The 27,636-nt window shown below is 35.9% G+C and overlaps 1 protein-coding gene across 1 annotated transcript in view; it reads left to right on the forward strand.

Moving 5' to 3' along the window:
* Nucleotides 1-27,636, forward strand: part of LOC149089474 (uncharacterized) — a 116,784-nt gene that overhangs the window by 20,288 nt on the left and 68,860 nt on the right. Inside the window, exons 6-11 of the mRNA XM_089238906.1 lie at nucleotides 3,193-3,316; nucleotides 9,394-9,505; nucleotides 12,842-12,938; nucleotides 20,488-20,719; nucleotides 24,036-24,151; nucleotides 25,043-26,410. Of these exons, the coding sequence (XP_089095032.1) occupies nucleotides 3,193-3,316; nucleotides 9,394-9,505; nucleotides 12,842-12,938; nucleotides 20,488-20,719; nucleotides 24,036-24,151; nucleotides 25,043-26,410 (2,049 nt within the window). The remainder of the gene's footprint in view (nucleotides 1-3,192; nucleotides 3,317-9,393; nucleotides 9,506-12,841; nucleotides 12,939-20,487; nucleotides 20,720-24,035; nucleotides 24,152-25,042; nucleotides 26,411-27,636) is intronic.

The raw sequence follows: 27,636 nt of genomic DNA on the forward strand, positions 1-27,636 counted from the left end.
TAACTGAATGACTGTAATGTCGGTTGACACGGCTAGTCCCAATGCTTGAGCTAGAACAATGAGGTCTTGCTCCTTTCCTTTTGCTAAGTAAGCCATATCACACTATATATAAAACAACGTTTCAATAACGATTGAAAAAAAGCGACACTTTGATACTTGTGGAGCGACATAAAAGAAATGACCATCAGATGAACATTTTCACATTCGACAAACACTTTCGTGAATTTTGAAACAATTAATGAAATGAAATCCTTTCAGGTTGAAAACAAATGTCGGATGAACATTTGCAATGGAAGTTTCACTTGTCAATTGGTAGGTACGTCCAGGCTGAACTCTGACGATTCCCCTCGAGTGGAAAAAATGTCATCTTTCACATTGGGCTTCAAATTGTAGCCACACACTGTTTGGAAAGTAATTTATTTAAGGAAAACATAAATTACATCGGAGAGATCAACTAAAATAAAAGACAGCATGGCGTGGACGCCATGACAACAACCTCGTTTGAACAACTGTCGAACACTACCACCCACAAGAACAATTCTCGGGCACTACCTGTAATTCCTGATACCGGTCAGCCTTTACCATCACACTTGTCAATAAAATTTGTTTTTTATTTAGTTGATGTTGAATGGTACATTCAGTAAATTGAGATACCTGCACCATATGTGTGATACTCAGGTGCCACTACGCATTCACTTGAATTGGTGGGGACCCTCATGGACAAAAACACTTTCCTCTACAAGAAAAATGTTAATCCAGGAAGTTAATTGGGGCTGAATGACCTTTCATGTCACATAAACACATTTTCAGTGTTCAGATTTTTTTGCTTGTAGTTTATTCATTAATGCTTAATTAAATTTGAGGAAAGAAAAGGTGATATATAAAAATATACATTCTCAATGATTAACAAGATTTGTTTTAATTAATAAACAGTCTGGTTATTAAGATATCAAATTTTTTTCATTTAAATATTTTTTTATTTTCAAATTTTTTTAAAATCATGATTTTTTTTCATACCCTGCTTTTTGGTGACCAAGACGGTCAACCAACTTGATTTCTATTTAATTTTGATAGTAAAAACTTTGTTGTTGGGTATTTTTTTCCTCAAAAATAAAGGAGACACAACACGAGAGGGAAAATTCTAATATAGATTTTTATGCTCAAAAGCACAGATTTTGTATTGGAAGTGGAGCACAGACTGAAGGCCCGTTTACACGAGGCAAGTGCTTTAGTTGGCAACTTAATTTTAACTTACCGATTCTTCTTGAATGTGTCCACACATAAGTGGTAAGTAGATGCTCATTGGATAATTTTTACAGAGGCGAGCGCAGTTAGCGCATGCGCGCTTCAGTCTACTCAAATCCACGGAGAGAGAGACGCAACGCGCGGGAGAATAATAGTAATAATTTTTTATTTATCTGGCATTCAGAGAAGTGCTTTTTTTAAAGCTCATAGCTTTCGTAACGATGGATGAAGATTGATCAGGTAGAACTTACGAATACTGTGATCAGAGCCACATTTATTTATTTACCACAGAGCCTATATTTTTTTTAAAGAAGAATATAAATTAATTCACTTTCACTTATATATACAAGAGGGGGAAAAAAGAATGCACAACATATTATAAACTTATGTAAGTCATCGAGAAGAAATATAAGATTTCTCTATTTCTCCTCTAAGTTGTAAATATCGATTATATGATATTTTAATGGAAGTTAAAGAGGGGAGATAAATTATGAATTATGTGAGCCGAAAATATGGGAGAAGATTCTTGGCATTCGTAGGAAATTCTAAGGGTTAAAAATTAAATAATACAAATTCATTAAACATAAAAATTATTTCCAAATTTTCTAAATTATTATTTTTAATTTAATCTATAGAGATTATATCTTTATGTTAAATATTTGATCATGTATTTTTACAACAGATGGGAGCAAACTTGTTCTGGACGAGAGAAATATTCGAAACCCCCCTCAGTTTTTAATATATAAATCCTCCACACCTGATATATATTTTTGAATCTTAAATTTTTTTCAACTCTTGACATCACGTCGACAGAATATTCCATAGCTTTTTCCAACATCCAATAATTTTTAGCTTGTTTGTTAAGGTAATTTTCATTTCTATAGTTCAACAAACATTCATGGCGAAGATATTTTTCAACAAACTTGAAGGTTGTGTCCTCTGGCCACCTCACCATCCAATATTTCCGCGGAATTCTAGCGAAACTTCAGGAGACGACGGAGCATGAACAGATTCACGCTTGAGATCAAAATAAACCCCTCCGTGAGAGAGCAAAAAGACCCTTCCAGATCAACAGGTCACGCTCACTGGCGCGTGCGCATAGGTCTACTTAACCGGAAAAAATAGAACCGTTTGTATTTCACTTACCAACTAAATCACTTGTGCACTTGCCAACTAAAGCCGGGTAAACTTCCCTTATCGTCTGCATGCATTGTATCGTACTTGGCAACTTAAAATTAAGTTACCAACTAAAGCACTTGCCTTGAGTCTTGCCTTCGGGCCTTGAGTCTGAATTACCCATTTTTTAAAATTTTGATTGGTGAGTTTCTTTTCATTTTTCACTCTCATTCCTCTCTTCTAGATGAAGTGTTGCTGTTCCTGCACATTGATAAGAAACCTGAAAGGGTGAAAAAAATTTTTGAATCGTATATGGGGATTGACAGTATAGTCCTTTGTTCTTATTATCTCCATATTTTGAGAATGGTGAAAGAAATTCTCAGTTTTGTTGTTCTTCCATTTACTTCGTATTTTTGCTCATCTTTGAATTCTGTTGCTCATCTTTTCAATCCCTCATTAAATCCAAGCTAATGTAAAAAAACTTGCTTACTTGATTTCTGTATAACTTGGTACAATACATTGTACGAAACAAAATGCATTAATTTACTTTTTAAATTCAGGCTTGTGCTAAGAGCAAGCTTTTTATAAGTGTGTCTGCTTGTATTACCAACCGACCATTATTTTCCATATTAGATTTTTCTCTATTTTGGAGTAAATTACTGATAAACACTTTTAATCATGTCTTTTTGCTGTTTATTATGCGATCAAGATTTTCATTTGAATAATCAATGTAATGTGTCAAAACTTATAAATAAACTGAAACAACATAAGAAAATTTTAATACTTAACTGTTTCACTGAAATCACCTTGTTTTTTACCAATTTTTGACAGGTTGCTTTCAGAGAAATGGAAAGACAAGTTTTGAAGTTGAAGGGACTTTTGCATCTTGAACAAGATAAAAATTCTGATCTTGAAAATGAGAATAAATCAAGCAAAAAAATCATAGCTGATAAAGGTGAAAAATTATTAAAATGTTTTTTTATTTATAGATTCTAAAATTTTATGCCTGTGATTTTATTAACATTGTGTTATTTTAATGGTATAATTATGTTTTGGTATAACAAAGAAGTTGGTTGACAGCTTGTGTAAAATTTCTCCTTTCTTAGGAATTTCTGTTTATCCAAGTTTTTTAGGTTTTCCTTAATGGGAAACTCCTTTTAGCTTTCCCCCATTCCCAATCATCTGCATGGGTCTCTAAGACTACCATATTTGTTGAAGTTTTTACATTTTTTTTCCTCGCCAAAGTTACAATAAAATTGAAATATACCATTTTAAGTATATTTTATACGGTTCCAAGTGACCTGGAAAGTCAGGGAATCAGAAAACGATCAGGGAAAATCAGAAGGGGGGGGGGGAGAAACAGAGGACAAATCTACATTCAAGTGGTTTACCTTCACTTTCCCATGGAAGATTATTTTTCAGATCCCCAAGGAGAGGAAAAAAAATCCTTATCAGCATTTTCCTCCAGATCAATCCCTTACTGAGAGAAATGTTTTATCAGTTGAAGAATGGGATTTTACATACTGGGAAAACCCATGTTGGCCATGGAACAATCTGCCCTCTGAGTAAATAGTTGAAGGGATCTAAAGTGGAGAGACCCTCCTTTCCATTGTTGAAAACAAAGTCAATACTAGCTCTTAACTTCTTTTATATCTTTTCTGAAAAAAAACATTTTCTCCTCTTGCTTTTTCTTCCTGCCTGTGAGTAGAGAATCTTTAACCTTTATATCTTGAAGAATGATTTGAATTCAATTATCTCTGTGTGTGATTTCCAAGGAAACTGGTATTGTGTGTAAGATCATATACACAATTTGATTTTGTAAGGGGTGGTGGCGAGGGCCGTATTTATGTTTTGTCGCCCCCCCTCCCATTTCAGTCTAACTTTTTTTACTCCCCCCTCACCCCCATTACTAATAAGCAATTTACCATAAACAAACAAAAGACAAAAAGTGGTGCTGTACATAGTTGCTCATAAATTGTACTTTTCTGTCCTGTATTCGTATCCTATTCCAATCTATAATGATTGCCTTATAAGGGGGGGGGGGGTGCTCAACCTCCGTCCCGCAGGCATCGACACATCGCATCGATGAAAAACACAGATAAATGTAACTCGAATGTATAGTGCATACATTCAATTATAAAAGTATCTTGTATACTTGGTATAGCCTAGCAACAAAATCAATAATGCACACAATTACCAAAAATATCTATACACATTATCTTTAACTGCACGTCCTAAAGCATATTTTGAAATAATGAAATACTTTTTCAAAATTGTTTCGTGGGCCGATTAAAATTCTCGAAGGCGTGGTTTTAATTCTCGAATACTAACACAGCAAAACTAACCAAACATGTGGTTTCCAACTACAAGGCGCAAATGCGAGCCGATCTCCCCGTTAAAAAGTCTCGCCACAGAGAGCAACAGTCCTACAACGGTAAATCATTCAACCATAACACTTCACTCATAGTTAGTAAAACTGGGGGCAGATGACAGCACTACACATGATTGATCAGATTTAAATTCAGTAAATAAACTTCGTGTAATATTCCTTTTGTAATTTTAATTATGTATCTGTGAGAGAATTATGTACATTCATGATTTAACTGGCTCTTATATTGTCAGAATTTATTCATTTGCATACACAGAACTATTTCACCTATTGCAGGGGTGGGAACTCTGCGCCAATTGCGCCGCACTGCGCCAAAACTAATATCTTGCGCCATCCTGCTCCAATAGCGTATTTTCGCATTTTTCTGCGCCAAATAGCGAATTTCGCTTCAGTATGCCCGGAATTTCGGAAAGGACGCCAAAAAATCTTTGTTCCTGCTAGCCACGAAACGCTTCTTTACGAGAAAGAGCGTGTTTTATTCCACTATACTTAAACTATCGCCTTAGACTATCGGCCCCTGATCGGGCTTTCCATCGCGAAACTCCGATATTGTCCGTGATCGTTTAACTGAAGATGGTTTGCAATGCCTTTCAGCTTTAAAGTGCAAATTCGAGTGTTTCCGTTTTAAAAAAAAACTCATCACTGGAAGCAGCAGAAATTACTGTAGTCGATTGTCATGTGTTAAATCTCGATGTTTCGTGCAAAACATTTTCATTCCGGGAGTAAAAAGCGCATGTCCGCCGAATTACGAATGTTAGTTTAGAAACTTTGCCGAATAACGAGCGTTAAATCGCCAATGTTGCCGAATAACGAGCGTTAAATCGCCAATGTTGCCGAGTAACGAGCGTTAAATCGTCAATATCGCCAAATAACGAGAGTTAAATAGTCAATCTCGCCAAATAGCGAGTGTCAGATCGCCAATCTTGCCAGATAATGAGTGCTGAATCGCCAAACATCGAGTTGATTCTTCCGAAATTCTCTCCCATTTTGCAACAATTTCTTTCCATGTATAAAAAAATTAAAAACTTATAAAATTTTTTTAGCTCATTTGAAGTGCCGCTGTTCAAGGCAGCAAATAGTGCCCTCAGTAAGCAAAAATCATCTTAAATAGACGGGTGCAAAACATTTTATGACAGCCGCTCTTTCAAACAAGGTGTCAAAAGCCTAAAACACCAAAAACAAAAATTAAGCTGACGAAAAGATGTTTGATAACAAAAGACAGTGCAGTTTTGTTTTGAAAAGGGTTGAGGGTTAACGAAAATATTCTTGTTTGTTAATTTCACTGCTCCAATTTATAAATATCTGCTCCGAATCCCAAATTTTGCTGCTCCAAAATTGCTCCAAATCCCGAATTTTCTGCTCCACAACTGCTCCAAATCCTGAATTTTGCTGCTCCAAAGCTGCTCCGAAATGGACTTAGTCACTTCCCACCCCTGCTACTGTCAATACTGTATTTTACAGTTTCAACTGGAACCCCCTCCGATGCCGTCACCCCCCTCTTTTACAGTCAAATATTTTTGTCCCGCTAGTATCTGCAAAAGAGGGGTATTACTGTATTAAGTATATGTTCTTCCCCCTCCCGGAAAAAGTTGAAATGACGGTCCTGAGTTAAGTATGGAGGTGGCAACTTCTTATTTTAAGGACCAGCTGCAGCGTTGCGGGTGTATAAGCCACACATAAAATTTCCTAGAAAACTCTCAGATTTGTGTCTGCCATATGGTGGAAAATGCATAATTCAGTTACTAAAATTTCACCCCAGGCTGCTCCACTTCATAAACTGATACATTTTCATTTTTCTGGTTCCTGGCTGGTAGATGAAAAATGTATAAAAAATTAGTTTTTTTTTTTTTCAAATTAGTTTACATCCATAGTTTGAATTTTACAAAACAGTTCTATTTTTCTTGCAATTATTCTTATTCATTACTCCTGATTTGGCAACTGATGGGGTTGCACGGGTTGAATAGATGCTCAAGAAATTGATTCACACACCGGTAGACGAGGAGTTTTATTATTAGGATGGTAAGCATGGCAGAAGCCAGTCATGTGGATAGTTTTGTCTATATCTGGAATGAGTAAATCCATGATGGTACAAAAGATAAGATGGAGTAGCTTCGCATGGGCCTGGCAGACTACCTGTAAATGTGGAAGGCTGTGTGTAAAGTACATCATGGATATACAGGAGTATATCTTATGGATATATATACTCCTGCATATATATATATATCTATGAGATTTACAAGGAACCAGATTTGCGATATACATTATATTCTTATTAATTGAATTAATTTCCTGGAACAGAATATCAGTATTCTTGTTTGAGAAAGTGTTCAATGCGGAATGTCACCAACCTGCTATTTCAAAATTTAGAGATGACTGCAGTTTTCGACACAAAAAATTGTGCCTGGGTGTGGAACTCTCTTGTTCAATGGCACAATATGACCCTAGATCATCCAATATGACACATTTTTGCTCTTTTATATCATTAGGGTCTGCATAGTCTAGTTGGTTATGATTTTGAGGTGGTGTTGTGAGTTGCATCCATTTCAAAAAAGTTTTGTCACTGTGGCAAAACACCAAATATGCTTTCAGGTACAAATACAGAGGCAACTTTGCCCAACGAGATGGTGGAAAGAAATGGGGTAAAAAAATGGCCATAATAAAACTTGAAGATTGATGCATGTGTGAGAAAAGGCAGTGAGATGAGAACATACTGATCGCTATCGTCACTAGATATAATCAATGTAATTAGGTCTGCTGTGGAAAATGATGGTTGAAATAATAAGAAAATCAATTTAATACACACACACAGTAATTTTACCTAGTTGTAGGCTGCACTAAAACACCTCAAGGACCAGCTGTTGGCCACCCCCCGGTTTAGTAAATATATTTGACTTTCCAAATTTTACAATACAAATACAACGCCACAACAGGCGAAATGCCTAAATGAGGTGGCTAAGAAAAGATGCCCATAATAAATGAATCGCTAAATGTAAAAAGGGGTCGTGTCACATTTTCTCAAGTTTTCAGGAGAGGCGAAAAACATTTATCTTCTCCAATAATTTTTTTTAGTAAAAAATTTAATTGTAGTGTCTGTGGAATGTATTTAATGAAGCCCTGAGAGAGGATTTTAAATTTTTATTATTTAAGAATAGCCACGAGAGAGTTAAATCTGATACGGACGTCACTCCTTTTTACAATTAAACATTTTAAAGTCCCAATTCTCTAATAAAAAGTCTGAGGAAAACACATAAATAAACAAATGTATGCAATGAAACACTTTATTTAGCTTTTATGGTTGGTGCACCAAAAATCTTGTCCCAAAAATCATTATACTCCTTTGGGATGTATTTTTTTGTTTTATTCAAGTCGTCCCTTTTACTTTGGTTATTGAAAGTTTTGTCCATGAATAAGCTTTGCTTTGGAGTATTATAAGTAGTACACCAAGTTTTCTTAGTGGGAAGATTCGTGAGCCAATACCATTGACGTATTGCATACAGTAAACTTTGATGCATTCTGGTTGATCAAATCCACATATTGGTCCACTGTGTACAATCTCACATTCTTCTTGATAAGTATTTTTATCAGGGCGGAATCCCTATCACGGTAAAAAAGAATGCCCTCTGATGGGGAAATGAAATTTAATTTCCTCAAAATGTTGTCCATAAAAAATTACAAGATCTTTCTATCTTCAGCTCTATCAATATATTTTTTCAAAAAGAACATAACTTTATTAGGCCCTTTACCTGTATTTGTTTCGTCATAAATGAAACATTTCATTTTACCATCTCTTAGATTATGAATACCAAAGGTATTAACACTCAGCTGCCTAAAATAGTAGATATCTTGCACTGGAATCAGAGGTAAGGATACAGTAGCCATATAGTCAATACACAGACAGAAAATATCACTGTTTTCTTGGCAAAGCTCTTTTGCTTCTATTATTGCATCATAAAAATTTTTGCTCCCTTTCTGTACTAATAATTACAACATAATTACATAATAACAACTACTATGTTTTAAACAAAAAACAATAAATAACATCAAAACAAAAACAATGTAAACGAAGAAAACCTTCTGATGGGTAACTCAACAGGAACACCCTGCTGCCACCTGTTAGCGGTCTTGAGAACTAACTGTAAAAAGGGGTCTCGTCCTGGACTTGACACCTTTTTACTTTTAACATCCATTTTTTCTCAGCATCTAGAGGCGAGATTTGACCCATTTTATCATAAAACGATGCGTTGGCGTCTCTATTACACGAATCCTTCAAAACAAAAATTGAAAAAAATGTGACATGACCCCTTTTTGCATTTAGCGATTCAAATATGGATGTCATATATTTCAAAAAGTCATATATTTCACTTTTATATGTCCTCTTTATAGAGGCTCCACTGTAAAAAGTTACTTAGTTTGGAACATGCAAGAGAATAATTTTAAAATTGATGATTGTCTGGTTTTTGGAAATAAAATATGTATAGCTTTTGTTGAATCTCCCTTGCATTTGGTGAATTTTTTTTAAAATAAAAATTGTCTTACCATGATTTAATAAAGTGTCACTGTTTTATAGTTTATTACATGTTTTGAATTTGTTTCAGCAAATTTTCTAAATATTATAAGCATTTTTTCATATCACATATTTTTAGAAAATGAAATAACAGCTTTGAGAGAAAAAGTGAATGAACTGCATCAGGATCGAGATGTCACTGATAAATTAGCGAAATGTGAAATTGATGTAGAAAAGAAAATAGAAGCAATGTGAGTGTTTAACATCTTTGTGATTTGATGGTACATCATGTCTATCATGCTAATACTCAAATCGTCAACGAATAAGACATATTAGGAAATACTAAAAATTCCTAATGCATTTCGACAAAACGTTTATGCTTTGGGAAGGTTCTAAAGATGACTTGGAGCAATTGCTACTCACTATGAATGATATAGACCCTCATGTTCAGTTGACAGCTGAATTTGAAACAAATAGTGAACTACCTTTCTTGGATATACTAGTAACTAAACAAAAATCGTATTTCCAAACCTTGGTTTATCGTAAGCCTTTCTCGGTCTCAGTATCACCTTATTTTAGATCTTGCCATACCATGAAACAAAAACTCTCAGCGTTTGGTACTTTTGTTGTGAAAGCAGTTAACACCTGCTCAGATCAAAACATATTAGACCGTGAATTGAAACCATCATAGCGATTGCTGAAGATGGGGTTCAACACCAAGATTGTTGATGAAATGAGTAGAAAATTGATGAAACCAGCAAGAGAAACCACTGGAAAATATTACTGAGAAGCCACTTAATGAAAGTGTAGTTACACCATACGTGATCCACAATAGTCTCATTTAAGATCAAGCCGATTCTCAAAAAGTAATACCTTACAGCCATAGATGTGCCTACTAAAAACTTTTGTTTCAAACCCCTAAAGATGCTATACAAATACAAATACAAATACAACGCCACAACAGGCAAATTGCCCAACGAGGTGGCTGACTTAAGAACATCATGGATCCCCGAGCCCTACCTAATACTGCTACATCACACATGCACCCCGCCCACACCCCCCCCCGCGGAACCCCCAACGAATCGGTGCATGCGGGAATGTGCGTGTGCGTGTAGTGAAACCTGACGTGAAGTTTTTTGTTTCTCTGTAATGCTTGTTATGTGTAGTGCTGCCATCTGCCACCAGTTTTTTTCGAACTATGAGTGAAGTGTTATGATTGAATGATTTATCGTTGTAGGACTGTTGCTCTCTGTGGCGAGACTTTTTAACGGGGAGATCGGCTCGCATTTGCACCACAGAATAAACAATGGGGCATTTATTATATTCCATGTGGTGATTGCCCGCTTTGCTACATAGGAAAAAACACGGAGACCCATAACAACTAAATTAAATGAACATGCTTACTGTGTTTAAAATCAAGAATGTCAAAAATCGACCATCGCAGCTCACTGCTGGCAAGAGGGCCATAGATTCAAATTTCAGAAAGCAAGGTGTTTTTCACAAAGTGAAATCCACAGCTGATTTAGACTTCTACAAAGTCACATACATCCACAGCTGATTTAGACTTCTACAAAGTCACATACATCCGGGCCTTCAAAAATGAATTGGTAAACAACAATTCAACGCCACCAATAGCATCGCAATGGCTTAAATTCATTACGAGCGGGAATTTAAAAAAAATTAAAATAGACCAATCAAATAGCTCCATTTTGCAAGCAGCCAGTCATGTGGTTGCAAATGACTTACACGCAGGTGCAACTTTTCAAAGCACTCCCAGATTACATTATCTTTGACAGCAAAGGAACTGACTAAAGTCATATTTCAAACCAAGAACATTTATTCAGTTCTCAAAAAGAACACTATTACAAAACTTAAATAACACCTTGCTAACGTTATTAAATTTTTTAGTACAATATTAAAAGACTAATATATATCACAAACAATTTCACATAACATTAATTGCACTTATCTGATACCAGTCTGGAATTTTGGCATGTGACTAGAAGAGTTCCATTTCATGCAACTTCCAAAGTCCAACAGTTTTCCAATTGACGCCTTCAGAATAGTTGATCTGACAGAGACCGGTTTGTAATATGCCCGAAGTGTACGTAACACACTGGATGTCGTATCACTACACACCAAGGCACACTATTTGGAATTAGCACAACATCGAAACCTTTAGAAAACCAATTAATGAATCTGGTCAAGCAAGTGACGCAAGTCCATTGATGAGGTGTTGATCATCGGATGTCTGTTCGAAGGACTCAATTTGCGGGAGGATTGGAGTCAGGATCTAACAAGACAGATGTTGAGGATAGCCATAGTCAACCAATCCATTCGACGTGGTTGATGATATCAACTTGATCAGCTCAGAGGATATTAGACGTTGAGACTTTCCATCATCACATGGTATGCATTGGTAAAGCTAAGTCACAGCTCACATTTGAAAGTCGGCATTAACTCATAATCGACTTAACTCATAAAAAATCCAAACCAGCCGAGAGACAATACAAATTTAGAAAGACATTACAGGATATATTATCAAGCCAAGGGCTAGATGAGATTTTGTTACATTTCAGCTGATATGTGAAACACTAAAGCACCACTGTGCTACAACATTGTGGAATTAAGTTCAAGAAACGAATCAAATTAAATGTGATTGTTCAACAATCACAATCCGTACTTATACTGATCATGAAATAAAATAATCTTGGACCACAGGAACATTTCATCTCAACAAGAAAAATACTACGTCATACAAAGTACATTTGGATATAATTTGCATATATTTTCAGAAATATTGTAAACGATAAAAAATTGTTTGGCAACATGCCAGGTGAACTGGCCAGGTTTACCCAGCACGACCAACGATAATCTGGAATTATTTACCAACGAAGGTCTGAGGCCATCCGCTGGCAAACTGGATATTTAATCATGTGATATTAAACTTATATGTACAAAGAAGACATAAAAACCACAATGAGACCAGGTGACACCTCTACTGGGAGGAACTTACAGTATTAAGGAATTATAAGTTAAAAACAATATCGACGAGAGATTGGAATGCCAGTGGGTACCTCGGGTGGTTTCCGGTAACTGAGAGGTTCCTGAGGCCTAAACTAGAATTAAGAATTAATTGAAAAGAAAGAATTTGTGAAGGATCCCAGGTCATCATGTTACAAGCGGTCCAAAGGTAAGAATTCTCTCTTGATATTAGGATTTAGTATTAAAAACATGACCCTCGAGGCTGTCATGTTTCACAGGCGCTTCACTTTATTTTTGCCACAACGTTTGACTTGAACAGACGTATTGTTTTTTCATTCCGCTGAGCAACTCAGATTGAAGATTTGGTACTCAATCCAAGTAGGAAACTAGGTCAGAGTGATACACTTATCACTAAAGACGACACCCATAACGTGCCAAAATGCATTATGAATTTTTAGTATTTCCTGGTATTTGCCTTATTTGTTGAAGATTTTTTGAGTATTATTAGGCTATCATCTACTCTTCCGTATCATGCTAATGCTGTAAATAATTTCATGCATCTCAAATCTGTCTTGAGGCATAAATTTAATTTTGCTTTTCAGAATTCAAAAGCAGTCTAAAAAATACGAAGCTCTTGAAACGGAATATGAAAAAATGAAAGAAGAAAAATGTCAGAAGGAGGAAGAGATATGTAAAATGGTGAGTTATTATACATCTAATTTTATTCATTTACAATATAAATAATAAGGCAACAGGTAACAGATATTTTCTGGATATTATAGCAAGGTGAATTCAGAAAGAAAAGTCTGGGTTCAAGTCCCAGCGGAGACCAGTTGACTTTTCTTTCTGTGTTCACCTCAGCTTAATATACAGAAAATATGTTTCGTTGATATCTTAGATGGTTTTTTTTTCTCAGCCTATCTCTCAGTATAAATGATATTCCGACATGTACTGTTTCTTTCATGGTGCCTTACAAAACAGCATTGTGATGTGTGTGGTGAGAATTCAAGAAAGAGATGCAACACATCAAACTTTTTCGGCCATTGCTATTACTATGGTGGATTGATTTCAAATTGTTTGGCTGTCCTGAATGAGTACAATGATACTTTGTTTGAGAGTAATTTGTTTCAAAAACATGCTCGCATAATCTGAAACACTCCACATATTGTAAACTTCCCGATAAGAAATAATGAAAATTAATGATTTAATCCATAAATCTCCCTCTAGCCAGCAAGTTATTTTCAAAGGTAAAGTGCTCGTTGATTTTATATTCTATTTTCATTTATTTTATGTTGAAGTTTTGTCTAAATGATGTGAAAAAGTAAGGGTTCATTTCAGAACCCTTCTTTTGCATTAATACACAAGAGGGTGAGACTTGTATGACTTTATGGGCTTATGCTGTGAGTGCCATTCCTGAAGTCAATTGTATCTTAAAGAGCCATGGTGTGGTCGTCATGCTGGATTCTCATCCTGAGAACCCAGGTTCCATGCCAATGAAACCTTCAGCTGACCACCGTAGTCAGCTGAAGTTCTTTTCCAACTTTGAGGCACCTCCCATTTCAAAATATCTTTCCGCAGAGAGTAGGCAAATCTTATACTTATGCCACCTAAAAATTCAAGTAGTTTACCATCTTCATTTCAAAATATGGAAAACAGATGGCTGTCCAATGAATCTTAAAACCTTTGGAGTATGATAATTAAATTTGAAACCACAAGATCGTTGGCTGTTCGTCCTGGAAGAAGAAAACCTGTTTCTATAGATGCAATAGAAGAGGTTTTGCTTTAGATGAAAGAAAGAACAGAGCTTCAAATTCTCTTGGTAGTACTAGTGTCTGGCATGTAGCACAGGCGTTAGGCAGGCGTTCAACTGTCCATAAGATCATGCAGGATATCCTCCGATATTATCTGTACAAGCTTTCACTTGTGCAGCGGTTGCTTCCACATGATGATTATGCTTGACCAGTGCCATCTTAATGCATGGCCCGGGACCCTCAAGTGAAGAGGGGCCTCAGAAAAACAGGAATAAGCTGATTTTTTGAAAATTTTGGCCATGTAGGGCCTCATAAAAATCATTTGGCCCGGCGACCCATGCTGTTCATAAGACGGCCCTGCTCTTGACTCTTGTTTTCACTGCAGTTTCTAGCTTGCATTGAGGTAGATTCAGAATGGACTCGGAATATCCTCTGGACAGATGAAACTCATTTTCACTTGGATGGTGCAGCCAGCTGCCGAAATTGGGAACCAGAAAATCTGCACGCTATCTTAGAGGTTTGATGGCATTCACCAAAAGTGATGGTATGCAGGGGTGGGAACTCTGAGCCAATTGCGCCGCACTGCACCAAAACTAATATCTTGCGCCATCCTGCTCCAATAGCATATTTTCACATTTTTCTGTGCCAAATGGCGAATTTTGCTTCAGTGTGCTCGGAATTTCGGAAAGGACGCCAAAAAATTTTTGTTCCTGCTAGCCGCGAAACGTTTCTTTACGAGATGAGCGTGTTTTATTCCACTATACTTAAATTATCACCTTAAACTATCGGCCCTGATCAGACTTTCCATTGCAAAACCCTGATATTGTCCGTGATCGTGGAACTGAAGATAGTTTGCAATGCCTTTCAGCTTTAAAGTGCAAATTTGAGTGTTTCCATTTAAAAAAAAAGTCGTCACTGGAAGCAGTAGAAATTAATTACTGTAGTCGATTGTCATTGTGTTAAATCCCGATGTTTCGTGAAAAAAATTTTATTCCGGGAGTAAAAAGCGCATGTCCGCCAAATTACGAATGTTAGTTTAGAAACTTTGCCAAATAACGAGCGTTAAATCGCCAGATGATGAGTGCTGAATCGCCAAACATTGAGTTGATTCTTCTGAAATTCTCTCCCATTTTGCAACAATTTCTTTCCAAGTATAAAAAAATTGAAAACTTATAAATTTTTTCAGCTCATTTGAAGTGCTGCTGTTCAAGGCAGCAAATAGTGCCCTCAGTAGGCAAAAATCATCTTAAATAGATGGGTGCAAAAAATTTTTGTGACAGCCGCTCTTTCAAACAAGGTGTCAAAAGCCTAAAACACCAAAAACAAAAATCAAGCTGACGAAAAGATGTTTGATAACAAAAGACAGTGCAAGGAAACAGTTATTTTCCGGATATTATGCTGAGGTGAGCTCGGAAAGAAAAGTCATCACGTCTCCGCCGGGTGTCTCCAGTGGTGTAGATGGTAGCATGCTTGCCCGGTATGCAAGAGGGCCTGGGTTCGAGTCCCGGCGGAGACGTGATGACTTTTCTTTCCGAGCTCACCTCAGCATAATATCCGGAAAATAACTGTTTCCTTGATATCTCTAGCTGAGAAAAAAGCCATCTATATCTCTCTAAAAGACAGTGCAGTTTTATTTTGAAAAGGGTTGAGGGTTAACAAAAATATTCTTGTTAATTTCACTGCTCCAATTTATAAATATCTGCTCTGAATCCCATATTTTGCTGCTCCAAAATTGTTCCAAATCCTGAATTTGCTGCTCCAAAACTGCTCCGAATCCTGAATTTGCTGCTCCAAAACTGCTCCGAATCCTGAATTTGCTGCTCCAAAACTGCTCCGAATCCTGAATTTGCTGCTCCAAAACTGCTCCGAATCTTGAATTTTGCTGCTCCAAAGCTGCTCAGAAATGGACTTAGTCACTTCCCACCCCTGGGTATGGTGTGGATTTACTGCATCATTTATTCTCGGTCCCTACTTCTACAAGGTGTTACGTTCTACAGGTCCAATGACATGTTTGACCACCGGGCAGCGATATGCATTGCTGTTACAGAAAGAAATTGTTCCGGCTCTGCAAGCACGTCACTGCCTTGCAGACAAAATTTTTATGCAAGACTGTGCTCCTCCGCACATTGCAAGTGTGTGTTAATGTTCTTAAATCACATTTTACAAAAGAACATTTCATCAGCCGGCACTTCCCTAATATATCACCTTACCCAATACCCAGACCTTAATCCTTGCGATTTTTGGCTTAGGGAGCATTTGAAACATCTGGTAAGTCGTGACAATCCAAGAACTTTACCTGACCTTGAAGGCAGCATTTCACGCCACGTGCTAAACATTTTCTGGCACACACTTCGGTCAGTTGTGGGACATGCCATCTTGCGATTTCACACAGTATCTGAAAATGATGGCCATCATGTGGAACATGTTTTGTTGCAGTAACAATTGTAAAAGCATTTAACAATTGTTAAAATTGTGAACATTTGCCAAAATGTGACATTTCTTAATTTAAAGTTCTCTGGTGGTGACATGTGCAACTAATTTTCCCCCCGAAACAAATTCCCATCACTTCATGAAGTCCTGTACAAAATTTCACAATTTTCTGATGACTGGCTTCGCTTGTAGGCTACTTTAAAATAGGGTCTTTTAATTATGGATGCCCTGTATATTAAACAGGACCTGACTTAAGCAATAAGCTACTTTAAAAGTTTGTCAAAGCTGGACAAATGCCTGAAATGGACAAAACCGGCCTGGGCACTATGGTGCTTGGGCCTCAACAATGACTTTCAGAATGTTTACTTTGGTTACTGTGATTCCCAAAGAATGTGTTTCATGCTCGCTGAAATTTATGTCAGAGTGGGAGACGATAGACGACAAAATGAACTCTTTGAATTATTACATTTAATATTTAATATACATACACACATGATAAAGGAAGAAAAACCAAAGAAATAGGTGTTAACACATTGGCTACATGATTGCGAATGCTCGAGAGAGTGAGAGACAGAATAGACAGCAATCTTAAATCACTAGAACATTATAAACAAGCACAGAATAGATCTATTAGATGCTGCCATCTACATTAACAAAATAGATCACAGCACCCCTTTTTTTAGTTCAGGAAATCGTTGATTCCCAGACGTTTTGGGCGAGCAATTGTTTAGGCCTCAGAGTCTTCATTGTCACAGTTCCGTTATTGTTTCGTGTCTGCTTGTTTGCAATCGTGGGACTTGAAGGTTCAGCACTAGTTCTTTGTTGACACATCTTCAGCAATTGGACTCTATCTGGAACTCTGAACTTGGAGAATCTGGATAATGATTCATCATTTGGGCAGCATGATGTAAGACAGCATCTCCATTATTGGTGATGGCTTTGTATGATGGCTGGTAGGTTTCACGACAATAGCCGGAACCCAGGATGCACTCTGGCTACAATTTTGGACATAGACAGTATCTTTGACGTAGAATCATCTCACTTTTGTTTTTGTTCTGTAGCTGCATCTTGCTCCTGTTTCCACCTTCTATCACCCACCAAGTCTGGACGGAGATGGTCCAAGACAGTAGTCAGCCTCCTTCCTATCAGCATCTCAGCTGGACTGACTCCTGTTAATGAAGATGGTGTGATGCATCGATGAAGTTGGAAATTGGAAAGACGCCTTCTCCAGGAACTTGAAATGATGCATTTTAGGGAGACCTTCATTGATTAGACAGTTTTCTCTCTCTCTCTGCTTGACCATTTGCACATGGTCTGTAAGGAGCAATCAGTGCTTGACGAATACCATTGCTTTCTAGGAAATAGCAAAAATCGTTATATGTGAACTGAGGCCCATTATTGGAAACTGCAACATATGGCAAACCATGATTATCAAAAATTTCGGGCAGCAGCACATTGATGGTTTCGATGGCAGTAGTTGATGTCATTCGTCACATTTCAGTCCATTTGGAAAAAGAGCCAATTAATTTTGTCTTTGAAGTAGTCCAGCAAAATCTGTTTGAATTCTGCACTAATTCTTGGTTGCTATTTCCCAAAGATAGGTTAGAACTCTTGGAGGTGCATGCGTGTTGACAATTCATACATCTTCTTACATAATTCAAATTATCAGTACCCATGCCTGGCCACCATACGAATGATCTCATAAGGGTTTTCATGCATTCAATGTCTGGATGCATATGTGCAATTCACTTAAAACTCGAGAGACCTGGCACTGGTATGATTACTTTATTTCCTCATAATAAACAATCCCTATGCACTGATAGTTCATTTCTCTTTATGAAATAAGTTCAGCACTGCCAATTTTTCATCTCAAGAGGCCAACCTTTTAGTACTCAATTCAACACTCTAGAAAGTATTGGATCTGTATCAAATATCCAGAGCATGAAGTGGTGGAGTTTCTAATTCTTCTATAAATAGTTCTAATGGGGATGTGACCATGGATTCTGGAGTTTTGCATTCTGCAATCTGCGTAGGGCATCTGCATTACCAATATTCTTCCCCAGCTTAGGTTCCTTTAACACGGAGCAGACACGGGTCCGGATCCGCATCCACATGCCCTTTCACATTAGCACCGATTTTGTTTTCATCTAGTGGACGCCATACGTGGATAGCATGTTGTTTAATAAAAGTATTTAATTTTTTTTGTTTTATTCATGGTTTTTTCTGAGTCACTCAGCCCAGTGCGCTCTTAGTTTAAAATTGTGTATAAAAACTTTTTTTTTTGCAATTTTTGTAATTATTTTTCTCCTTCATCCCCCGATTCAGTGCCTATAGGTAGCCTAGAACCATTCTTATACAAATACAACGCCACAACAGGCAAAATGCCCAACGAGGTGGCTGAGAAAAAGATGCCCATAAAAATATGGATGTCATATATTTCAAAAATACAGCAACCCAATTAAAAATGCAATTAACAAAAATTATCAACAATATATACACGTGATAAATATCATACAATTTCTATAAAGAATACTTATGGTTGTCTTATTCTAAGTATGGATAACTTCTCGATTTACCCCAACATGTTTATCGTATTTCTTTTTAAATGTGTCAATTGTGTTACAATTCACTACGTCCGGGGGTAAGCTATTCCATTTATTAACAACCCTATTAGAGAAAACTTCCCTGTGACACCATAACCTTGCATTGTCCCCTCACCAATCTATACTGGTGTCCCCTTGTAAAAGCAGTCTATTGGCGGTGTACTAAAAGTTCATGGTCCATCCTATCCATCCCATTGAAAATTTTGAACACTTCAATCATATCTCCTCGACACCTGCATTCATCCAATGTAAACATATTCAAAAAATGAAGTCTCTCTTCATAACTCAAGCCCCGTGTGCCAATAAGGGCACGCGTAGCTCTTCTCTGCACCCAAGTCTATGTCCCTCTGTAGGTATGGTCTCCAAAACCTTACAGCATACTCCAGTCCAGGACGAACTAAGCCTCGAAAAAGCGGAGGAATGACTTTAGGAGAACGTGAAGAGACTTTTTTAAAAATAAAATACAGCATTCTATTCAATTTTTTGACCACCTTTGAAGAATGTTCAGAAAACCTAAGCCTTAACATACAGTTAATACACATCCACACACACGATAAAGGAAGAAGCATGAAAGAAATAAACATTTACATATTAGCTACATGATTGCAAATACTCGAGAGAGCAAGAGATACAGAAGCAGAACAGACAGCAATCTTGAATCACTAGAACATTATAAACAAGCACAGAATAGATCTATTAGATGCTACCATCTATATTAACGAATAGATCACAGCATATATTGCCTTTACAATAATTTATCACTTTTCTTATGCTCCCAGTGTATAAAGGAAAACTCAGGCAGTGCCAGATATTTCTGCTGGTATAATAGGAGTTGCGAAGAAAATTTTTTATAAAAATGAGACTTGGTTTGTTACTTTAATGTGGTTATTTAAATGTTGAAAATTAGATTTTTCTTCAAAATAAAGTGTCTGTGTGTATGATGTCTAATTTTGAAAGTGAAAAACGAGAGTGGTCTTGGGCATTCTGATAGATTTCAGATGCACATTTGAGATAATATTTAATTTGAATGGGATATTTTAGTAAAGTCAAACTTTAGATCAGGTTAAGCTCCATTTCCTCATGATTTCAATATACGTAATGTTCTCTATCTTCATGAAACTAGCATCAAGTGCCTAAGATGAAACTCCTGATCTCTGATATTGATCACCCTGTAAATCTATTTGAATTAAATACTAATAATAAAAGCTAGACCAGACATCTCAGTTGACTTGAAATTCCCATGCATTGTCAAAAATGTTTATTTTTTATGTGATTGAAATAGTCCTGAGCTGCTGAAACATGTGCCAATTAAAATTCTCAGAATGATTGAAAATTATAGGTGCTTTGTTTCAAAAATTATCATTGTTTGGTTAGTTTGGTAAGAGTTTAGAAACATTTTGTCGTAGATCATTGTGCTTACAAAGAACTTCTATTGTATGATCTTAACTTTTTTTTCCCCTTCAGGTCAAAGACCAAATTTCAGTAAAATGTAGTCAAGAGGATAAACTAAAAGAAATTCAAAAGTTGCAAGGAAATATTGAGAATTTGCAATCACAATTAAAAGCAAAAGATGAAGAAATTGCAAAAGTACATGAAGAAAGAAATAACTTACAGCAAATAGCTGAGATGAACCTACTTAAATATGAAGACCTAAAAAAGGAAATGGAAAAAATAAAAATAGAGGAGTGTGAACCAAGTTAGTTTTAGTTAACTTGTTTGTTTTTTCTTTGTTGCATGTATGTATGTACTAAGGAGGGTTGGAAAATTTTGATAATTTTCTGCACACTTGTTCTAATTTGACTGGAACCTATAGTTTATAGAGGATTCTGAATACAAACATTGTCTTTTTTTCATACATCATGCCAATATGCTGGTGCACTAATGCCTTAGTGAAGAGTACCTTTTTGTCATTGTCGAACTAGTAAGATTTCTGACCATATTTTATTGTTACCAGAGTATCTTATTGAAATGAACTGCTGAGTATCTGATTCTTTGATATAGAAAAAACTATCAAAGATAATCAAAATTAGCAGAAGACATTCTTCATGGGAGAGATGTTTTTAAAGTTAAAATTATTTAATAAATATTTTAAATTGTTCCTCATATTATATTATGTCCACTCTTATCTCAGAAATATGATGCGAGTACACAAATGTCAGATTGTCAGATATTTTTAAAGACTGCTCAGTTTACTTAGTGCAATCCTGCTGCAAAACTGTCTCATTTTTTTTTATTAATTACAGTTATACATCTAAAGAAAAAAGGTAAGTTGTTGTGGCTGCAGAGTTTATAAAATCATTAGATTTCCCAGACAGTTATCCCAGGTCACTTCATATGTAGCTGTTTCCTTAATATTACAGCTAGGGTTTCCAGATTCCTGACATTTTGAGGCAATTGGGAATGGGAAATTGTATTTCCTGAGAATTCGTAGGAATTTTTTTTTCCAGAATTCATTATTTTGGTGGGGGTGATGTAACTAGGGCAGGAGGTGAATCGAGTTCAACCTTTCTGTTTAATTTAACTTTAACAACTTTTTCCCCTTATATAAAAATTATGGTGGTTTTTTTGTATTTTTTTTGAAAACTTGTAATTGCACTTAATTTTTTTTTTTTGAAACTTCAAACAGTATCTTGTACCTTTAAAAATACTTCATGTATTGATTGTGGGGGATAAGAATCATTTAGCCCCCCCCCCCCCAGTAATGTTAAATGAGACATTGAAGCTGTTGTTCCTGAAGGTGTGCTGGAAGATTAGTCTGTTTTACCATCACTTATTTTGGAAGTAACATTCTCATAGGTGCCAGTGCTTCCGATTTACCCGAAAGCTTTCCAGTTTTTAGCCCTATTGAAATCTTCTTATCGGAAACCAAATTCTTCCAATTTTTCATAAATTTGTACATTTCCTGAAAAATTTGTGAAGTTCCTGAAAATTCCCAAATCATTTGTTTTGCAAAACTGAAAAATCCCTAAAGGAAATCTTTCAGTCCGTGCAATCGTATGCTGACCATGTTTCTTGACAAAAATTCGTGAAAATTTAGATATAACAAAAAACTGGAAATCTTCGACTGTTGCCAAATATGATGCCAAAAGTGAGTGAACTAGCCAATTATTGCTAGAATGGCGGGAAGTGAAGCATGACAAAAAATCACAGTGGATTAAAATGAAAAGAATGGATGGAATTATTCCACACAAAAAAGAAAGTTTTAGCTTGAAAGACTTGTTATATTTATATTTATAGTCATAATTCATCATCATTAACAACCACCATTTTCAATCCACTGCTGGATGAAGGTTGTCTCCAAATTTTTGCATTCTGCTTTGTCTGGTGCTCTAGCCATCCAGTTGACACCAGCCACTTTCCTGATCTCTTGCGTGGGGACGCCTTCTTGGACGTTTAACACCACGGGGGTTCCACTCTAGAATGCTTGTGGTCCATCTGTTGTCCTGTCTTCTTACAATATGTCCAGCCGATTTCCATTTCAAACGTTTGATTCTGTCCATGATATCGTATACCTTTGTGTGGTTCTTTATTCAAGTAATTTGTTTTCTGTCTCGCCTTGTGATGCCTAGCATACATCTTTCCATGCTCCTTTGTGTTGTCTGTAGCCTTTGTATCGTCTTGCTTGTGAGTGTTCATGTTTCAGCTTCATAAGTCAGTGCTGGTAGCACACACTGGTTGAAAACTTTTCTTTTCAGACGTAATGGCACGTGACTCTTCAGAATTACGCAGTTTTTGCCAAAAGTGTTCCATCCAATCCTGATCCTTCTGTTTATTTCATTAATGACTCCGTTGTCCATGGTGATTTCTTCTCCCAGGTATACATAGCTTTCTACTTCTTCTATCTCTGTGTTGTTGAGCAAGATTGTCCTCTTCAACGCAAAGGGGTTGAACATAACTTTAGTCTTTTGCAGATTCATTTTCATGCCCACCTGAATACGTGCCTTCGCCAATTCTTGTATCATCGAGCTTTCCATCGCGAAACCCAGATAATGTCTGTGATCGTGGAACTGAAAATAGTTTGCAATGGTCTCTTTCAGCTTTAAAACGCAAATGTGAATCAGTTTCCATTTTTAAAAAAAAAAACAAGTCGCCACTGGAAGCAGCGGAAATTACTGTAATCAATTGTCATTGTATCAAATCCCGATGTTTCGTGAAAAAAATTTCCTTTCAGTTTTTTCATTTCTTTTTACTCCTTCCAGAGAATATTTTCAATGATATTATATATATTTATATTATAAATAACAGGAGAATATTCTCATCAAGAATAAGAAAAATATTCTCAAATTATTTATAATAGTAGTCCTCCCACAGAGGACTACTATTGGGACAAAATATTTTCCTTGATGAAAATATTCTCAAGAATGTTATCGAGAATATTCTCCTAAAGATTATTCTCGGAATATTCAAAGAATATATCTCCTTACATCTTTACTTTAATTTTTGGTCTCCACCACAGCTGAAAAACAGCCTTTCATCATAATCTGAATAAAGAATGAAAATAAATCAATGATTACAACAGGCAGAGTCATAAATTCCAACTGCTGTCTATTTTTTATGCAAGCAGAAGACCTCTAAACTTTCTCTTGAAAATGCAATGTTTCTTTGCATTTACATAAAAACTAACCTCAAAGATAGCAAACCGTTTTGCCTCAAGCTGCATACTTTTCTCTCTGCTATCTTTTCTTTCACCTTACATTTGCCTCTACTGTAAAAAGACCATTGCAAAAGCAGCTTCATTATAGTCTTACAGGTTAATGACACTAATTTATTTAGGAAAAATATGTCCAGCTCAACTTTTGCCTCAAAATGAGCAAACAAAAAATGTTAAAAAAAAATTTAATATATGAACCACACACACAGTTTGCTGATAACTATAAAAAAAAATTTCCCTATGCTATATGATATTGGTCTGTTCTATACAAAAGTGATTACAATACCTAAATGATGACATTCATAATTCTAATAAGCAGTGTTTACTGTATTAATGCTTCCTTTTGATTTTATTATTCAAGGTGATGTTCAAGTTGGAGAATCTTTAGGAATGATCAATGATGGATCCAATCGGATAACCATGGAAAATTTGAGAGCCGATAATGGGAGGAAGACAGTTTTGATTGCAAATCTGAGAGTGAGTTTCCCCTCTGCTTCAGTTGGTCAGTAATTTCGTGGTAATAACGTGAAACTAAAAAATGAAAATTTATGAATTTTAAATTATATATAAGGATAATACCAGTCATATTTGTGCATATGAATTTGTAGATATAAATAAATTTAATATATGAATTTGAGGTGAAAATAATTAATCTTGGTGCACTTTTTAATTTTTTCCCCTATAATACAGTGGTACTTTGATCTGCAAGCCCTTTTTCAGTGAGTGATCCGATTACACTATCACTACTACTGGTGGTAAGTTGCTACATAGTAGTAGTAGTAATCTGAGTACACTGCTCAATAAAAAACGAAAAGAACAATTCAATTGCCAAGGAAGTTTTAAGTTTCTTGGGGAAGAATCTTGGAACTGCTGATTTCGAAACTGATGTTACTTTTGCTGAATTAGCTCTAATTTTTGAAGGAAAAAAAATGTATTTTCAAAACTTCAATGTACAGTTGTCCTATTCTAATTTTTGCCAATCCGTACAAATGGGAAAAATAGTTCGTAAAATCAAAGGTGTGTAAATGGGAAAGAGGTTCAAAAGGATGGGGTATTGTTTAGGACCCGAAGAGTAATTCATAAAAACATGCAGTTTGTAAAATCAAGCATTTGTGTAGCCACTTTTTCTTTTTTTACTTTACATCGCCCAGGCTCCTTTAACAATCACAAACTTTAGCCACTCTTTTCGATGTAAATGGCTGATTTTATTTCTTTTTTAGTTGTAGAATCTGTTGCTTATTTCAGGGAAAGGGTTTAGGTTATGCATTCCAGTCTGTTTGTATATCAGATTACTTTAATGAATGAAATTTAATGTAATGACATTGGTTTCAGCTTGATGTATATATTATATATATTGTTTACTTGCAGAGAAAGTTGGAAGGGAAAGCTAATGAGATTAAAAGGTTAGGAATCAGTCGTGCTGCATTGCAGGAAAATTTTAAAGTTTCTTCAACTCAGTCCTCTATGTTAATTGAAGAGAACAGTGATTTACGGAAAAAGCTTTCAAAGAGTAATGATGACTTGAAAAAGAGCATTCTAGAGCTTGAGGCATCGCAAAAATCCTGCAGTGATTTGAAAACAGAATTGGTGCAGCTCAAAATAGAAAATGTGACACTTAAATCTGAGATCGATTCAGTTAAGGGGAAAGTAAACCAACTTGAAGAAGAACTCAAAAAGTTGAAGTTGGAGGCAGATCAAAACGAGAATTCTTTTGAAGAAATTAAAAAAGAATTGCATCAGTCAATTCAAAACAATGAAGCTTTGTGTAAAGATAATGAATATTTGAAAGCCCTCAAAGATAGTATCGAATCCGAACTGGGAAAGGTCAAAACTGAGAATTCAACACTGACCTATAATTTGCAGGACCTGGAAAAACGGCTTGAAGAAAAGAGTGAAGCTATGATTTCTCTTGAAACTGAGTTAATAAAAGTTAATAAAGTGAATTTAGAACCAGATTTTAATGAAGGGAAAAAATCAGCAGTAGAACTTTTACAAGACAATGCACAGTATGCACATATATTTAGAGAAACAAATGAAAAATTTCTTCGGCGAGAATTGGATTACCAAAATGTTTGCGAAGAAAACGATTCATTGACCCTGATTAAAACCCAATTAGAGAAGGAGAAACAAGAACTGACTGAGGCACATTCTGCTGAATCGCAAGCTATTCGTCAAGAGATGGATGAAGTCCGAAGCCAGATGACTTCACTTATTAATGTGGTAAGAAATGAAATAAATAAAGTTCTTGAAGAAGCAGGTGTATCATATCAGGAACATCTTGGTTTAGATTCGAATATTCAGACTTATCCAGAAGGAGAAATAGCTTTTCTGATTTCTCATATTCATAAAATATTATCTAGCTATCAAAAACTTCAGATTGATTTTGAAAAGTTGAAGGATTTCAAAGTGGAAAATACTGGTGGCACCGAAGTGAATATAGTTGAAATGAATTTAAAGATAAAGGAACAAAAAGAAGAATTGTTGACACTCCAGTCTCAGCTGGATACAGAACTGAATAACTATGCTGAAGTCACAAGTTTGAAAGAGAATGTAGCTAAAGAACTGGAACAAGTTAAAACAGAACTGGAACAAGTTAAAACAGAACTGGAACAAGTTAAAACAGAACTGGAACAAGTTAAAACAGAACTGGAACAAGTTAAAACAGAACTGGAGTCAAAAGATGCTGGACTTCGAGACTTGGAATTACGATTGAAAGATGAGATGGACAAATACAATGTAAGTGAATAAAAAGTTTTTTTATAAAGTTTGAGATGCAGATGCGCTAACTCAGGCTTTAAAGATTTAAAAAAATATATCCTCTTATATAATAAACTTAAATAACATAGTAAAAATTATTGTATAAGGTGCAGTTGGCCCTCGCTTGAAAAAATATCAACCATTCCTCCTTACCAGATGGTCCACCTCTCTGTCTCAAGGAAGCAGGCCCATCATCTGGGGGGTTCAGGGGTGTATGAGGTGCAATTGTCCCTGGCTTGTGAAAATACATTAAAAATTATATATATATATATATATATATATATATATATATATGTATACATACATTGAGTACATGTTCCCCCCCCCCCCCGAAAAAGTTGGAATGACGGCCCTGCAAGGAAGAGAGATAAATATCAACCATTTCAGCAAAGCATCAAGTATTTGATTGCACAGGGTATTTGATAACGCCGGGAACACTTTAATCGATAATGCCGGGAACACTTTAATCACACTAAGTCAAACCATTAATGCATTAAAATCTAATGAAGAATTAATAACAGTTAAAAAAATAATTTTACGGGACATCTCCCATAATTTTAGATGTCCAGACTTCTTACAAATATTTACTGTTTTTCCTGTAATATCATCTGAGCTCAAATTAATCCTCATTTTCTGAAAATAAGGATTGATTATTTTAATAACTCATAAAATATGCTTTAATAATAATGACTATAATTGCCATAAGTAATTACAATGCCACACCACCTGATAATAGACACCAATGGGACTGGAATTTTTGTTATATATATAGGAAGCCCTGAATATATGTTTTGAAGTCCTGTTCCAATGGCTTCAAAAGTGTCCGTTATGGGGGGGGGGGGGTTGTATTACCATATGAATCAGCGGGTGTCGGGGGGGGGGGAACAATAGAAGCTGGGAGTATAGAAAAGAGCATTCAGAGAGTATAAAAGTGGACGAGGTGACCTATCATTGTTTACTGATAAAAGAAGAGAGTTGAAGAAAGCGATAAGGGAATAGTAAAAAGGAAGTTGAATGTAGGTTGGCAGATAACATTGGTTCTGATGCAAAATCATTTTTTTGATACATCAATAATGGATGTAAGGGGACAGTTGCCCCCCCCCTTTTCAATAGGAGGGTCTAGGTTAGAGAGCAACGTAGGCATATGTAGTGCTTTCAATGACTTTTTCGCGTCGGTTTTTAATGGAGATAATGATATTCAATAA

The sequence above is a fragment of the Pholcus phalangioides genome, unplaced genomic scaffold (genome assembly GCF_987345545.1).
Source record: "Pholcus phalangioides strain wild (caught in Gottingen) unplaced genomic scaffold, Ppha-v1.0 ptg000002l_1, whole genome shotgun sequence".
NCBI lineage: Eukaryota > Metazoa > Arthropoda > Arachnida > Araneae > Pholcidae > Pholcus > Pholcus phalangioides.